This window comes from Pectinophora gossypiella, chromosome 15, assembly GCF_024362695.1.
Source record: "Pectinophora gossypiella chromosome 15, ilPecGoss1.1, whole genome shotgun sequence".
Lineage (NCBI taxonomy): Eukaryota > Metazoa > Arthropoda > Insecta > Lepidoptera > Gelechiidae > Pectinophora > Pectinophora gossypiella.
The window spans coordinates 769932-787840 of record NC_065418.1 but is presented as its reverse complement, the minus strand read 5'-3'; the positions used below and the strand labels follow the sequence as shown (position 1 = coordinate 787840).

The window sequence follows — 17909 nt, the reverse complement described above, 5'->3', positions numbered from 1 at the left end:
AAAAGGCTGACTGACTCACTCATCACTACGGCTTCCTTTTAGGACATACATACTCAGTAAGATGAGATTTTGACAAATACAACCCTTAAGGGGGTAAGAAGTGGTAAAAAACTATTGCATAAAACTTGTATAGTTTCTAGGTAACAGCTACTCAAAAAAAAATCAAAAATATTTATTTTTCAAAATTGGCTTACAAAGTTAGCGCTTTTTGAACGTCAAAAAAATTAAATTACAAAAAAAAATATTATGTAACTAGTTGTAAAACTACTACCACATCGGAATCTGTAACGCTGAGGGAAAGACGTGGCCAGAAAACCTCCCAGCACAGGGCCCCAGTCCTACTGTTTCATGTTTTCCTTTCTTTTCTTTTTTTTTAATCCAGTTTGTATTACATAATTTATAAACTTAAATACAATGGTATTCCAATTACAGTCGGTGGAAGGAAAGTGTACTAGGGTCGATTAATTCTTTCAAATATAATCCTCTCAGACGACGCCGTGCGCTGGGGGTTCGCGCTCAACAAAAAGTCACGTCAGAGAAGATGATTGGCTTATTGCGTGGCCTCACCGAGGGAGGTCCGCGACAGGTGCAGCGTGTGCCTGGGCGTGGCTGCGGGCCGCGCGGCGCCCGCCTCGGCCGCCGCCGCGTCCGCGCCCGCGCCGCCGCTGGAGCAGCCCTCGCCGCAGCGGCGCCGGATGCTGCGCACACGCACAATGTTACGACGGTTGTTTACATGCTTTTTAAATGGTTCAGGCAATTTATTATAAATTCTCATTGCCATAGGGTAGCAGCTATCTCTATACAAGCCTGTTCTCATTTTTGGTAAAATTAAGTCGTTAGGGAATCGCCTCGAGTAGTTAGGAAGTACGTCACTGTTTCTTTTAAACAACACAGGATGAATTCTGACAAATTTGCATAGTTCAAATATGTATGAACTTCATAGGGTCAATAAAGACAAACTTACAAAAAGAGGTATCAAGTGGCTTTGCGTTCATCATAGGGCTCGAATGCATTGCTTTTGAGCAATGAGCGCTCGACCAGCAGCGACTAAGCAAGTATCATTGTTTATTCTAAGCTAGCGGTTTAACAAGCATGTATACTGACCGTCTCCAAGCCGCTAGCAGCTTGTTCCTGACGGCGGTGACAGTGACGGGTCCCCCCAGCAGTGAGGTCAGTTGCGGCGAGGTGTCCGCGTAGGACGTCGTAAGAGGCGACACATATATCGGGTAGCCAATCGGCTGGTCACACGAAGAGTTTATTATGTTGCGCAGCGCCTGCGGGGGAATTTTATCAGGTTTATGACAAACTTAAACGGTAACAAAAAGTCGGTCAATTGCCAGTCCAACTCGCGCACCAAGAGCACACCCCGGACACTTCATACAAACATTTACACAGACACCACACATTGACGTTATCGTGCACACGCGTCTGTGTGTGACGTCTGACGCCATACATTTGAGTCTAAACTGTGTTCGAGGGCGGGGGGGGGGGGGGGGGTGAAGTAAACCTAGCTCAGACGCTGGTGGGGAGCGGAGAGTTGCCGTTCTACACGTAGTATTATTCCTTATTCTATGCCAAGGGTACCAAAATCTTCGACTTTGCCATTGAAAAACTATACTCTTCAAACATCAAAATAGGTCGCAATTAGCTTCACTCCAAAAAGTTTGTAATCACAAATCATTTTATTTTTTATGATAGAACAACAAATTAACGGTTTCGGATTTTTCTATTTACTTATGCTGTAAGACGAAGGAAAGGAAAGACAACTCTAGGTCTATGGGAAGTACCTCCTAGGTTTTGATCCCACATACAAATGTATAGTTAGTATCTTTGGATTGCGTTTGTTTAGAAGTTTGATTTTTTATAGCTTCAAGGGACTGCAGACATAAGTATTAGATGTTAATTTCTACTTTGTACCTCTACCCGTTCTCGAGGAAAAGAGTTTTGAGTCTTGGCAAGCAGACGGACAACAAAGCGATCCTATAAGGGTTCCGTATTTCTTTTTGAGGTTCGGAAACCTGGAACTAACCTGCTTAGCATTCTGTATGGAGCCTCTCTCTGGGTTCCTGTTCCTCAAGTAGACCAGCTCCTGCTGCTGGCCCGCCCACAGACCACGGACGCACTCGCGGTTCAACTTGATCACTCTAAAGCCGAGATGGCGCTTGTTCAGCATTATTATCTTGTAATCGTCCACGTTGCCTTCGTCCATTACATGTCTGGAATAAAAATATGGTTTTATAATGTCACTTTCTATGCTGAACTGGGAGTTAAAGAATTCCATTAGCTTCGATCCTGACACACTTCTCTTGCTTCCTCTACATTCATCAATCGTTTCATACACGCACGCCGGTTCAGAGTAGATCGTACTGAACCTTTTCTAAAATACCAAATTCATGTTTTTTCTTTACGAAGCCTTGGTACAGTTAGTTCGAAGAACGCATAACTCTCACTATGAGGTCGTAGGTACGAATCTCATCACGGGCCTGAACCAATGATTTTCGAATTGGTTTTCCATTTCATGTTTGAATCATAAAGCATCACGTGCTCAGCGGTGAAGGAAAACACGTGAGGAAACCCACGTACCCGAGAAATGTGTTTTCGGTGGTATACAACCTAACTAACTTAACCTAACCTGTAATTAGGCTGGATTTCCCTTCGGGTTCGAAGGTCAGACAGGCAGTCGCTTCTGTAAAAATCCGGACCTCTCAAATCTTCAGGTCAACCTCGTGAAATGCGGGATTATATGGAGCTGATGCTGCTGCACCTAGTACAAGACATATAAGAAAATACGACCAGCACATATCTGAAAATTAGAGCGTTATGTGGATTACCTGAGTGCCAACAGATGCGGTGCTCCTCGGAGCACGTTGTAGCGCCACGCCGGCGCGGCCTCGTGGCAGATCACCAGCCGCTGCGTGTGCTGTGTTATGGCTGTATATAGAGCTGCACTGCTGCAATACTCCTCGGGGAACATGAAGTGGTCCTGATGGATGAAACGAGGTAAGTGGCAGGTCGGAAGGCATTTGGCTTAACATGCCTTCTAGAGCACATAATCTCGGATGTCTTTTTCGGATAACCAAGTGATTAAAAGGAACTATTCTTAGCCGCCCCGTATCGCACTTTCCTATGCTTCTATCGATCATTTGCTCGAGCGAAACAAAGAGCAGGAGAACATTATCTCGCTCTAGTAAATAACGGTCCTGAGTGACAGAAAAGCATAGACGCATAGGAAAGTGCAGTTCCGTGTTACCAGACGGAGATCAACCCTTAGCTTCCAATATCCACACCAAACAAAGAACAGTCTCACATAATGATATCGATAATGTCACCATTGGGATCAAACCCGGATCTCCATATCGTGATCCGCCACGATCTGTGAAAAAAAAGACTAATTAAATTGTCTCACCTGATGCAACTTAAGCGCCATCCGTATGGCGGGCGCGAGCACCGAGTGTAATAGCGACATGTCGGAGAACACCCACTCGTCGCGCGCGCACGTAATCCGGAAGTCACCCTTGAACAGCGCGTGCAGTCCGTACAGAAAGAACTCCACGCTGGAAGAAATATTGCGATATTACTATGAGACAGATAAATGTAACTCACTCAGAATAAAGAACCCATCAAAACATTTTCATGTTAAATGTTGCCAAGTTGAGATTATACCGTTAAAAATGACAAAAAGTTATCAGAACTAATGTAGAACCAAGCTTTTAACTCTGCACGCCCGAACTATACAAACCTTAAGTTCAGAAACTACACGCTGGGCGAAATATTTTATTTTTATTACGCAGTCTTCGTGCACGCTTGTGGTGGTCCCAGGGTCTCCCGTGCGGAATCCCAAGTAGGGAGGCCGCCGCGCTCCTACGGACGACCCTGGGGCGCTTAGAGCCCCATTTGGGTAAGGAGGGCGGCAGATGGTCACTTGTCGCGGGTCGGAGGTCGGGCCGGACCTAACGAGCCCTATCCTTAGACTTTGCTGAGGGGACTCTGAAGGAGGGAGTTGCCCACCACTCCTGTGACGACCTAACGATCGCCGACAGTCGTCTGCCTTCGGCGGCTCAATAATAACTCTGACACCAGGGTTGATGAGGTTGGTAATCCACCTCACGACACGGTAGAGGAAAAGGTACCTGGAGGCGGTGAGGTGCTGCTGCGCGGCGAGCGCGCGGCGTCCCAGCATGCTGAGCGCGAAGCACAGCGTCACCAGCGGCGAGTCCCGCGCAGCCGCCCGCCGCCGCCAGCCCGCTCCGCGCCGCGCCCCGCAGTGCACTACCCACTCCTGGTACACCGCGCAGAACCGGCCCCTGCGACACAACGCCACACTCTACTCCAGTAGGGCTAACAACGCAACGTGATAACTTTTTGCCGATTCTGACGATAAAATTCCCGTGCCACACATGTTAGGGAAAAAAACAAACTTATCTATTTTGACAAAATTTATTCAATCGTTCAATAATTTAAGTTGTGCATGTTAGCCCTGCTGGGGTTCCCAAAACGCAACGGAACACCCACCAAATATCGTTCACTACCACACTAGTCCAGAGGGTCCCCAACTTTTCAGATAACGCAAGATCCACCAAACCAATTTGGGGTTTTATGGAACTACAAATCAAATGGTTACAAATCAAAGAAACTGTAATTTATAAGAACAAAATCTTTTATTAGAAATATTGTTAAAACACTTTGACTATTAATGCAAAGAATGACTAGCCTATTACATACCTGGTGATTCCTGAAGCTCGGAAGTCATAATCTTCATCAAGGTTGACGTTGAAGATGGGATCCAAATCCACGAAGTTGCGCTCCGACATCGGCTTCAGTGCTTCAGTGAGCACGGGGTTCGACAGCCACTGCTCCAACTTGGCCGATTGCACGGTGTAGTAAATTATACTCTGTTGACATAATTATTATTGTAAGTAACGACAGGCTGTTGCAAAATTCACGCGTAATTTCGACAGAAAACTCATATTTCTAAATTACAAAACGCAACTACATCCCAATTCGGAGTTGTCAGTGGTACATCCACCGCAAGATGAACTAACCCACACCTCATCGAGCTTTCTGTTAGACTAACTTGATAGGTGGTGAGTCGTAGCGCCGTCTATAATGGCCGAACCAACTATATTAATGAAAACTGGACTTAAACTCATTGGTGCAAGTCCAGTACCGGGGTTGGAACCGGCGCTCCTCATATGAGAAGCAACCCGGTGTAGCACCGGCCACAGGACCACAGTCTTCATTAAAAAATAAATCAAAAACAAGCATTTTTGTATCAAGTGTCCTAAGAATTTATGGCACTTTTATATCATTGACAGGAGTGCGCTGGTGTGCACCATCACTATACATTCTCCATTTATAATTACTATTACTATCACCAACCCGCATTGGAGCAGCATGGTGGAATATGCTCCATACCACCTCCGGTTAATTGAGGGGAGGCCTGTGCCCAGCAGTGGGACGTATATAGGCTGTTTATATATGTATGTATGTATTACTATCAACTATGACGTTTTCAAAGGCAGCATTAGATCCGATTATGTCCATGAGTCGCAAGTCCTTGACGCACAACCTTTTTTCTTATTGTAATTTTCTTTGTAATGGCATTCTTTCAATTGCCAATGTACAATTGCCAATGTATGTCAAGATATCGATTTCCGCAAAAAAAAATACGAATGTTATTTTATTTAATTTTCTAATCTGAGTAATCTGATCAGACATTGAAAGAAGCAAGAAGAATATTAAAACCTACATCAAAAGGACTGTTTATGAAACGATTGATGAATGTTGAAGAAGCAAGAGAAGTATGTCAGGCCCGAAGCAAATGGAATTCCATAGTCTCTGCTTACCATAGTGGGAAACATGCGTGAGTTTGTGTATGTATGTATATGAAACACCCACCTTGACGTAGTAGGTGAGCAGCACCTTCCGGAAGTCGAAAACCTGCAGCATGGAGACGGCGGAATTGTCGGACACGGAGTACCCCTCCAGCACGTAGCGCGCGGCCGCCAGCTGCCACGCCAGCCAGCGCAGCGCCCACACCGCGCCCGGCGCCAGCACGCGCCCGCCGCAGCCCCACCACCCGCCGCAAACGCCCTCTGCGAGGCCCAAACTCCGATCGTGTACTCAACATACTTATCACTACACAGTATAAAACAAAGTCGCTTTTTCGGTCCCTATATCCCTATGTACGCTTAAATTTTTTAAACTACGCAACGGATTTTGATGCGGTTTTTTTAATAGATAGAGTGATTCAAGAGGAAAATTCCATTAAATTGTGGAGAAATACTGTTCTTTTTGAGGTTTTTAATGTGATGTCGTAAATAATTTCATATTTTCCTCAGCATTGCACCCGAGCAAAGCCGGGGCGGGTCGCTAGTCAGTTAAGACTCCAACTAGACACCGGTGGTGGTGACGGCGTGACGATACGAGAATGCGAGACTCATCACTTCACATCACTTCTAATCCAAGAGGAGCTTGTGGTGTGCATACAAACCTGTGCTCTCCTCAGGCCCCTCAGAGATGGCCTCAACCTCTCGCTGCTGGCAGTAGGTGCCGCGGAACTCCAGACCCCGCAGTTGGAACGACACCAACCCGTTCCCCATCTCCACGATGTGCACCAGGCAGTTCAGATAGTCTGATGCTAACACTGTTGAAAAATACTCTAAAGTCAGACAGGGCCATAGGCAAGTATCAAAAATTTGGCGGAGATTTTAATACGGCGACTGCGGGAGAGTACCAACAAAGTTCTGAGGATGATAGCGGAGAGGTTAGACTCGCCTGTTCTCGGTCGGTTCACAGAACTACACGTACCACAATACAATACAAAAACTCTTTATTGCACTTGAATCACATTAAAAAAAACATTAGTATTATAATTAAATTGGTAGTACAACAGGCGGCCTTATTGCTAAGGTAGCAATTTCTTCCAGGCAACCTTTAGGTATAGGATATGAATTTAATGAAACATGTAGCGGGATAGACAGTGCAAAAAAAATAAAAAATAATAATAATAATAAAATGTTGAAAAATATAAGTACTTATAACTAGATAAACTATATTAAAAACAATACATAGAAGACAATAAATAATGATTATAATAATATATAAATACGTAAATAATACATACATTACTATGGAAGAAAGGAAACCATGACAGTACTACAATACCTACTTTATAATTATAAAGAAGAAGATGTAAGAAGAATGGAATAGAAAAGAAAGTATCACGTGTGAGGAAGTGAATTCATTGAGTTGGGGGCGGCTTATCTTTTATTATATTTATATCGTTTCGTTGTACTAACATAGTATTCTTAAGCATTTTTTTTAATAGTTAATGTCAGTGTTGGGGGAACGCTCCGTCCTAGCCTGTTCTAATAAAACTGTATTTATATTTAGGTGATTTTAACTTGTATGGCACTAGGAACATGTGACATCACAAGATCGAGCCATTTCTTTCCATGAATTCGGATGTGCTTTCATAATTCAACGAATTTCGGTTTTGTTTTCTTTGGCTAGCAAGTTGCGTCTATTTCACAGTTGGGTCGTTTACAAGGTACAAAATAAATTATGAAATTCTAATTACTAAATAAAGACCGATCTGAAAATAACGAAACATATTTTCTTTTTAAATTATTTATGAATTTTAGTCAAGAAAAATGTAATATTAAGTGAGACATCTGTCTGTGACGTCACAGGTTGTTTTTCCATAGTAATTTCGTGTTTTGACTTTGATTAAAAGTAACAGATTAATGATTAGGAAACTACCCTATTTACAAATTGATTACGAGTCATAAAATTTAAAATCATCGATACAATAAGACTAGATGGTCTAGAAGTCTTACCGAAGCAGTCACCCTGCTGCACCTGCCCCCACCGGCCCAGCATGAGGTCTCCGCATAGGTAGTGCTGTAGCGATCGAGTCAGGTGCTCGTAGAATATCGAGTTCAGATTGTTGTCGTCTGAAACAATCACATCATCTCAGGAGGGTTAAAAGGCCTTTTTTTGACGTGACTTATTATAGATTTGCCGCAGATGGCATTAACTACTTGGGCGGACAAATGGGGAGCGCTGAAGGCTCTCACCCGGTACAACAATTAAGACAACAGGCCTGAATTTATATCAGGGTCGGAAATAAGTTACATTGGTAACGCCGTGGTTCAGTGGTTGAGCGTAGCTCATGATGTGAAGGTCTTGGGTTCTGTTGCTGGCGATCCATGATTCCATGCGTCGGTTGTGCGGAGGAGCACCTACCTCAGTAATCCTGGTGTCAGGATTATTCCATCGCCATAGACCCCTGACATGACTCGTAACTACGTACTTACATCAGTAATCGATAAAAAGTAACTTTGTTCGCATACCTGCACCGAGATTCCTCTCCAGTTGCGAGGACAGCCGCGTATTGCTCTGGTCAACCCGCTTGGTGTTGTAGTCGCGTTCCCAGAACTTGACCGGACGCACATATGACGTCATGAATATGGCACTACCTGCAACAGTCACAGCGTGTTTACACACTTTTTTTGACGTCACTTATTGTAGATTTGACCCCCAATAACATGGGACTTAAGCATAGCTGGCGAAGAGTGGTCTCTTCCTCTAGCTCTTGCCTTTGAGGGTACAGGCGCAATGCTGCATAAGTTTGTGAGGATGTATGGATGTCACTCACTAACGCAAACACGTTTAGCTGCATCTAATAATAATTACCCAATGCCGGAGTGAGAGGCGAAGATATGAGCGCTGAGATGCAAGCCTGCAGGAATAGCATGGCGGAGTGCGGCACCGAGAAGGGCTGCGCAAACGCATGGAACGCGCTGCCCCACGTGATCTGCCACGGGGCTATGTACGTCACTACGAATTGGACCTGTCAAAGGAGAATATGTATGAAGATATAATTATATGAAGGCCCGACCATCTGCGGCCATAGCATATATCGGAGGTGTGCCAGACGTGCAGTGAATGTGGCCGTACATTCGCTGCTAAGATCGGTTACGTCAGCCATATAAGAGCGCATCTTAGGCGTTCCTAGATTGGAGATTTGTCGCCATGGCCGAATACGGCTGGAAAGGATATATATTTTATGACTATCGTGTTCCACAATTATGTATGTATGTATTTTATTAGTGTAGGTTATATGAAGGTGTATGATATTTTATTTTAATATATTGCACTACACTATGATACTACAGTATATTCTATTACCCAAAGGTTGCCTTACCAGTAGGATCGCCTTTTGTACTATATGTTTTGTTGTACGGTGTGATATAGGACTTAAGTGAGCTATGTTTGAACATAGCTGGCATTTGACAAATTAAACCGTAAGTCTCATTAAATGTCAAATATGATAGTGCGACAGGGTTCTAAAGTGGGTACATGATATTGATCATGACTGTACATAGTATACACCGCCTTTGGGGAAATAAAAGGGCAAGGATTTATAAGGCAATGTGTTGTTATGTTTTCTTTTTTTGTATATGTGTACCTTTTGTGCAATCACAAATTGTGTATTCAATTGTATTGTATCACTAACCTTCAAGAGAAACTCGTAAACCTTGCTGAACACTATCGCCATGATGAAGTAGTCGACGAGGAAGGTCTCTGAGATGCCGTAGCTGCTCAGGTCGATCTGGAACACCAGCACCGCGAACACCAGGATCAGGTACTGGCTGTCGGGCTCCGAGTACGCGTGGCGGAGGCCTGCGAGAGAAACATACCATAAGCACAAGACTATAATTTACGAATATCTACACATTGGTGTTGATTCCAATACACACCATCTAATTTTAAGTTATACCTGTCCTTTTCTTATCCACCGAAAAGGAAAGAGACGGGTAATCGACAGGCATAAAATTTATGGAACATATGTCAATGTTAGGCAGAACTTAAAAAAACCCTTCCAGAATTACTACTTTTACGTGTACACGAAGAAGAAAATAGTAAGTACATCAAAGCACATAAACAGCCTACATACGTCCCACTGCTGGGCACAGGCTTCCCCTCAATCAACCGGAGGGAGTATGGAGCATACCACGCTGCTTCAATGCGGGTTGGTGGAGTTATTTTTACGGCTAATAGCCGGGACTAACGGCTTAACGCGCTCTCCGAAGCAAGGAATCATGTTACTTTATCAGGTGATTCATGCCTGAAAAGTTCTTACCAAACAAAGGACAGTCTCACAAAGTGATTTCGACAATGTCCCCATCGGGAATCGAACCCGGACCCGGAAATAGTTAATGTGACATGGTTTCAAAGTGTATACATAAGTGACCGTACAACGTACATTTGAGTGCACACACGCAGACGATGAGGGCGCCCACTGCGTCGCCGTACTTGGCCGCGATGGCGGGGGCGTCCTGGGAACTGGCTGCCACAACCACGCCCGGGTATAGCACGTTGCGCTCCAGGAAACACAGATACACGAATATCTGCACAAATACAAATTTATATAAACTATAGTAGCGAAAACCAGCGGACCTGTCAAATCTTCAGGTTAGGTTAGCGGACTCTTTGAAAAACGGGATAATGCTAGGCAGAGATGATGATAGTAGCGAAAACCAGGTAAGCGCCTTTTAAAAAATCACATTCGCATGTGATTTTTGTTAACAAAACCACGCAATAGACACGCTAGTTTCAATCTAGGTAAAAAAATTGTGGTGTCAATTATTACCCGGCTAGAAATTAATTGAAACAAATCGAGGTTTTGTGATTTTTTCAAAAAGGCGCTTAATTGGTTTTCCATGTCTGACTTACATTGACTGACTCACTCACCACGAAATCTCAGAAAAAACAATTAAAATGAAATGAATTATATTATATCAGAGCTAAATCCATATTTGTTAGTAACAATGTGAACTTAACCTATGTGAGTACCTATCCTACACACACATTACACATAAATTAGAACTGCCAAGTTGCTATTGTTTAGATATTTACAACAGTGTCCTCCTCGTGGAATATCTTGAAGGCACATGCATCTTCACCCAAAAACCCAGAATAAGACTATCCCACCTAGGAATTGCAGGAGTCTCAAATTTTGCATTGGGGTTCCCTTAAGAACGTAGGTGCTTACTAAGATGGGATTTTTCAAAATTCAACCCCTAGGGGGGTACTTCAGGACGTATTTTCACGGATTCGGATCGGATGCGAAACTGCAGTAACGTACCCTTTCCACGGCGGTGAGGCGGGCGGGTTCGGTGACCTCGAACTGTGCGTGCTCGTGCGCTCGTAGCACCGGCCCCGCCAGGCACAGCCACGGCTGCTGCTTGCGGAGTTGCGGGATCACATAGTGCAACACCCAGCCGAGTATTCCAGCTATTATCCACAACACCTGCAGGAAAAAACACATAATTTAGCATATCATCATAAGGACCCGTGGTAGCCCAGTCGATAGAACGCTTGCCTCTCACTTTGAGGAATTTATTTTCGAATTCATGTTTGGATCATAAATGATTATCACGTGTTCAGCGGTGAAGAAAAACATCGTGAGAAAACTCACATTCCCGAGAAATGCATTTTCGGAGGTATGTGACCTAACCTGTATTGCGCTGGTTTTCCCTTCGCGAGTTGGAAGGTCAGACAGGCAGTCTTCTGTAAAAAATCGGACCTGTCAAATCTTCAGGTTAGGTAAGCGGACCCTGTGAAAAACGGGATTAGGGAGATGATTTAGGATCATCACAGGTATAGAAATAAAGAACAACAATGAGTGTAGGGAAATAGACGTGAGTTTATATTATGTGTATGTACTGAGTGTAGATTGGGAACACTCCGGCCCGCATGAATGCTTACGTGCTTATCATACATACTCTAATTTCGAGTAATTTCGTTGCTTTTTTTTTCAAATATTATGTTTACCAACTCACCGTGTTCAACTGTGGTCTGAGTGTCGTGAAGACAGTAGTGCAATGCAGCCCGAACACAAACAGCCCGAGGAAAGTGCACACTATGACGTCATTCTTCAGTCTGCCGTTCACAGTCGCTTGGAGCTTCTTGGGCAACGGATCCTCCATATCCTCATCCGGTTTATCACCGATATCCTGCTTATTCGAATTCAAATCTCGAACTTTATCTTCATTCTCTACCGTATCTCCTTTCAAAGATGTCGTAGAGTTAGTATCACCTCTAGGATCCATCTTTAAAGAACTCACACTAGAGGTTTGCGACCGCTTCTGTGGCTTCGCGATGTTAGTCTCTGAACTAAAGTTGATTTTCGACGCTGAACTGCCAATTGAGTTCTGTTTTGATATGTTGCTTTCTGATGTGTTTTTCTTGTCTTCCGTCAGAGTATTTGGGTCCCCCTTTTCTAGTTCTGGAGAGCAATCAGGGTTGTGTATAACGTAGAGCTCCGGTGGTAGAAGATGCTTTTTGATAAGGTTCCATATCAGACTATAATCACTTGCGCTTCGGCTTAAGTGATAAGCTATAGGTACAAGAAGACCACAGAATATAGAAAACAGTACGTTGTGTTTCTGATGCTGGGATTTTTTGCCTTCAATAAGTCCACTATACGCGAAGCCGTATAGGACTCCTATAGCGGCTATAGATCTGACCACGCAGTAGAAAGCTGCGCTCAAACTGCTCGTAGCGTTTCCTCCAAAGACGTGCATGTCAATTTGCTCCAACAAGTACATCATGAATGTATTCACTTGGGGAAAGAGACCCAAACTGAATGCTAGAGGAAAAAAGAGTAGAAACTTCGAAAGAATCTCCTGGATGGCGAATAAAAAATCTCTTTCGTTCAAATGTATTCCATACACGGTCAGAGGTTTATCTTCCCCGGTACTTCGTCTGCTTCTAGAATGTTCTTCTGTCGGTGTCGATTGTTCTAAATAGCTGTGTACTGCGCACAGTATCCCTGTACATAGACAAAAATATACAGGTCGGGAGAATACCACCATTTTGTTGAAACCGTGGACTGGTGAAGCGGAGTCTGGTTGGACGCTCTTCAGCAAAGAATACTGGCTGCCTGCTATGATGAAACAAAACCAGAACGCGTAAATATCCTTGTAGAAACCCAAATTCAAAACCATGGCGCCTAAAAGAGCGACTGTGATCGCCAACATGATGGATATGAACGTCTCCTTCAATGTCAAGTTTCTATCGAACAATGCCATCAGTTTTAACCTGTCCATTGTGATTTTCAATTCGAAACATTTTAACAGTTTCACCTTGTAATAGCTCTTCGGTTTCGGTTTCGGTTGATTAGCCTTATTAATTTCGTCTAGAAGTTTCGAGAATTTGCTCCTAATGTTTATTTCTACGCTTTCCTCTCCTATTGAGGGCATCAAGCTCGGTATATTTGTGGGTATACTTTCAACTTGATGGGCTTGTTGTTGAGCCCTTTGCTGGCTCATTAAGAAGTTTATGTGCATGCTCGGAAGACCCATTCTCGACTGTCTCTCAGCCTCAATCTGCTCTAACAAACTATCAGTCACGTAAGCCACTGGCGACCTTGGCTGGTCAGATCCAGTTCCCCCATCAAACACATAAAACCTCTTATTCCCTGTGACACCTGTATTTGTGTTAATAGGGACTACAGTAGAAACGTTATTGTTACTCGCTAAAAGCGCATTGCTGCTTCCCTGGTTAGAAGAACTGTGGTCCACGCTGTCTCCACATTTAGTCTTGGTTATACCTTCGCTGGTTCCAGCTTCAGACTCCAATGACCCGGAGCTACCTTCGTTTGTTTCTTGAGAATTTTCCCTGTCTATAGGCCCTGTATATCTGTTTGATCGAACGTTATCAGCTTTCTCAGGGACAACGATCGGTTGAGCGTGGGCGACTCCTGAGCTGCTTTTGTCGAAAGTATACGACATCCAATTGCCGTATTCATCCATGAAGCAGTGTATCGCGCCGTCTGTCGTATCGTCGAACGACGTTGCGAAGTGCACGTTGCCAGAATTGTTCTGGTTCTCCACGTTAGCTGGTCTAGTCTTCTCAGGATTACTTTGCGACGACGGGTTGTTTCTTTGCCTCGTGGACCGTTTTATCTTCCGCACTCTATTCCTGTGGTTCCGGTCCATCAAGGGCCTCAGTCTTTGAGCATCTTCAGCGCTTTGCTGCGCCTGTTCTGGAGTAGCATTTTCACACGGAATGAAATCCACCCTTGAATTTAAAAACGCTGCGAGCAAAGGCATTGATGTAGGTAAAAGAGTATTTGTAGACGTCTGAGCTACTTCTTCTATAGATCTTTTTCTAGTTTTATGAGAGTTTTCCCTCTCGCCTCTTAAGCTCTGTCGCTGACTACGAGATCGTTCCTCCCTGTTAGGAGGGGGCATCACCACGGTGTTAGCGTTGGTCGCTGCGAACAGGCACTCCAAACCTTGCACTAAAGCGACCTGAGCTTCCACCGCATCCATGAATATTCTTTCGTCATTTTGATTTTCATCCTTCTCCTTTCTAGAATCTCTCTTCTTGTTCTCCTTCTGCGAGGAAGCACGGGAGCGCGCTAGATTTTTTATCTGCTTTGGTATTGCGCCTAAGTTTTTTGGGACATTCGAAGATGATTCTCCGAGAGTGGCGGTTTTTTGGACTTCTTGAGAACATTGCGCTTCGTCTTTCCATCTTGGTTGAGTTTCTTCGAAAAGCCAGTCTAAACTGTAGACGCTCCTTTCGTCAGCACTCTTGCTGTCGCCAGTCAACTGTGACTCTTCGGTCTCTGGTGCTATCTTACTCTCTTTCGCCTCTTCATTTGGCGGTCTGTCAGTGTTCGAGTCGCTACTACTGCTAGAGTTCGATATATCATGGTCCCACAATTTCTTCTCTACAACTTTATTTTCCGGCTTTTTGTCCGGTTCAGGATTCTCGTTAGATTCTAAACTGGATTTCTCTATTAGCAAGTCTTTAGAACTTGCGCTCGCTTTGTCAAAATAATCCCCGTTGCTATATTTACATTCACAGGCAGTCTTTTCTATGCGTTTATCGTACTGTTCTTTTGATTGTTTCCTCTGTCTCACAGGCTTAGGTTTTTCTGCCTCTTGTTTACTTGGATGTCTGTCGCAGCATTGTTTTTTGGTCTCCGTCTGATTTTTAGTGCGAACCACTCTTGCATCAGTACCTCGCTCTAATAAAGGAGATCGGGACCCATTATTCTCGTAATCTGAATCACTAGAATGTGCAGGCGACTGTTCCGCGTCCCAGTCGAAACCCCGAAATTGCTTGTCATCTTCGTAATCGCTGTAACTGTCCCCGCTAGAGTCCAAATCAGTCTCTTTTTGTGACGTTTGCATTTCGTCAGAAATTTCTGCTATCGGGTACACTATTTCTGACCCGTAAGTGAGATAGGGGTAACTACAGCCTTCGCCAGGCTCACCTTTTGGATACAGATTTAAATGCGGACCCCTGGTCAAGCTTTTACTAGGAGGAGGTATCACAGCACTTTTTGGATTCTTCAACATTTGACCACCAATTGTTTCCGCGCTGTTTGGATGTGGGGACAGATTTGAAACACTAGGGGGAGGACAGCCTATTTCTAGAGCAGCGCTTTTGATCCGCCTGACCCCCGGAGACATGCCTTTGTTCTTATCTGAGTCACCACTAGGAGCTTCAGCTTTCACCATCATGTACTCCCCTAGCTCCACACTAGCGAAGAATCCAGTGTCTGCGTTGTTGGAATGTCTTCTCATGTGCGAAACGAGCTGCGCGGTCGAATTGAGAAGGGGCAATTGTATGGTAGACATAGTCGAGTTAGAGTTCCTCCTCATATTGGAAGACTGTGCGGTGGCCAAGGCCATAGCGGACTTGGTACAGCTTTCGTCGGGATAATTGGTATATCTTCTGCGATGCGGCGTGCGCTTCTTTGGCGATGGCGGTCCTACACTCGGCTCGGAGTTGTCTCTCGAGTCTGAACTGAGCTGACGAGCAAACTTAGACTGGTAAGGTTCCCCCGTCGCCTCACTACCGTCAAGATACAACCACTCCTTGGAGAAATCTCTGTTACTGGAGCCTCTTCTGTGCGAACATTCATGGTACCTCCTGCTGACTTTGGCGAATGGTCCGTCGTCTATCATGTGCGCCGGAATATTGCTGTCCAGACGAGGATTCCTAGCGGCTTCCTCGACTATAAGCTCGTCGATCCTGCCTCCATGGGTTCTCCGCGTCTTGCTGGTCCTTTGGTCTCGTTTGTGACCGGATTTGGACCGACTTCTGTTAGCAGGACGAGATCGAGAGGTGCTGGGTTCAGATTGAACCACGCATAGATCTGACTTGGTGGTGGCGACAGGCTCTGCTTGCTTCGTAGACATGGCACTGTCCTCCATGCTCGATTCAGAACTGTTCTTGCGATGGACATCCACTTTTAGGTCTGTAACAATATTAAAATAAAAATCCCATTAGGAAAGCTTAACAACACACAAATTCAAACTTTCTGATGATAAAATATGATCCTGGAACGTGATCATCGATGATACAACCAAATCGGTGACCTGTTTGATTTTTCGCCTATTATTCATTGGCAGTGCTCGTAATTGATCTGGTAGTTATGCTACGTTAGACTCTAAGGTTATCTATTATGCGTGCTGTCATTGACTATATAAACCAACTTAACTCTTTCCAAGAAGCTCAGAAGCCTCCAGGATTTTTGCCGGTCTGGCGGAGCGGCCCCGTTACACCTATTTGTCAGAAGTATCATCATCATTAATTTCAGAGCCATGCTCTTGTCGGTGTAGCATTCTCCATGCTACTTTTTTAAGAAAAATAGGGCAATGATTTCCCTGTTGTCTTCCGCCCAATGCTGTCAGAGATGTTGATAGAACCCGTTCATCTGATATTCTAAGGATTGCCATCAATGGTTCTGACAAATGAGGAGTGTATTACCTATGGTGCTGTTGTTGGGCTTGTGGTACTCGAGCGAGGTGATGGACTCGTTGTCGGAGCCGGCCGCCGCACCGCCCAGCCGGAGCATCTGCATCTCCATGCCCTCTTCAGCCCTGAACCGAGCATAACAACATTTATAAACTTAGTACTGTTTTATCTTAAATAAATTAGCCTATGACTTATCTTTTGACAGCTGAGATAAGTGAAAAATCACAAAATCTGCACCAATTAATCTACTTACTTCGTGGCCAAAAACTTTCCACAAACCATACCAAATTTTTATTCACAAACAATCGCTACAAAAGGCGGTCTTATTGCTGAGGTAGTAATTTCTTCCAGGAAACCTTACAACGCAACAACAACTTTACACATTTAACTTTATTTTTCTTAACTTTTTTTTTCTACAAGGACAAAGTGGAAAAATAAATTGGATGTCTATCTAAACACAAAACGGACAAAGTGATGACAAGTCCCTATCGGGAATTTGTCTATTTGGGGAAGTGCGTGGTAAAGACTTGCAAAAATAGAAGCTCAAATCGAAAAAAGAAGGGTGGAACATTACATTTCTAATAAGTAATGACATTGCGCATGATAACATAGTATAAACATTTTCATTTTCGTAGTAAATCCCGCCAAATTATTATTTTAATTTAAAATATACTAAAACAAATACTCCCGGTCAATCCGAGTCGCAGTATAACCCGACCGCGTTACGAAGCACCACGCGCAAATATACGTAATAAGACGATGCGTACTTTCTTAATTTGACACGATTTTATTGAATGTATATACCGCTATGTACGAATGTATAGCTAAACAAGCGCCAAGTTTTCGCCTCATTTTTCAAGCACTGTATCTACGGTAGTGGTAAATCAATGGGCATAGGTCACACAGACGGGATTTCGATAAAATATAGTAAAATATAAAAACAATACTGACTGTGTGTTATCATTGTTTGGTGTGTGAGGTGGTGGTGGTAGCACGATGCACTCGCGCGTGTCGTACATGTGGTGCAGAGCCTGGTTGAGCAGCTTGAGAGCCGTGAACACCACTCCCACCGCCACGCAGTACACCACCCACCCCACAGATGCCGGTGGGAAGTACTG

The 17909-nt window shown here is 44.1% G+C and overlaps 1 protein-coding gene across 1 annotated transcript in view; it reads right to left on the bottom strand.

Annotated features, from left to right (window-relative positions):
* Window positions 1-17909, bottom strand: part of LOC126373245 (pecanex-like protein 1) — a 30916-nt gene that overhangs the window by 9759 nt on the left and 3248 nt on the right. The window contains exons 2-19 of the mRNA XM_050019307.1: window positions 17743-17906; window positions 16804-16916; window positions 11853-16291; window positions 11156-11320; window positions 10274-10418; window positions 9524-9690; window positions 8701-8857; window positions 8358-8483; window positions 7842-7958; window positions 6494-6646; window positions 5899-6095; window positions 4723-4892; window positions 4131-4304; window positions 3407-3554; window positions 2832-2983; window positions 2030-2216; window positions 1105-1274; window positions 568-698 (exon numbers count right to left, since the gene is read on the bottom strand). Coding sequence (XP_049875264.1) covers window positions 568-698; window positions 1105-1274; window positions 2030-2216; window positions 2832-2983; window positions 3407-3554; window positions 4131-4304; window positions 4723-4892; window positions 5899-6095; window positions 6494-6646; window positions 7842-7958; window positions 8358-8483; window positions 8701-8857; window positions 9524-9690; window positions 10274-10418; window positions 11156-11320; window positions 11853-16291; window positions 16804-16916; window positions 17743-17906 — 7075 coding nt within the window. The remainder of the gene's footprint in view (window positions 1-567; window positions 699-1104; window positions 1275-2029; window positions 2217-2831; window positions 2984-3406; window positions 3555-4130; window positions 4305-4722; window positions 4893-5898; window positions 6096-6493; window positions 6647-7841; window positions 7959-8357; window positions 8484-8700; window positions 8858-9523; window positions 9691-10273; window positions 10419-11155; window positions 11321-11852; window positions 16292-16803; window positions 16917-17742; window positions 17907-17909) is intronic.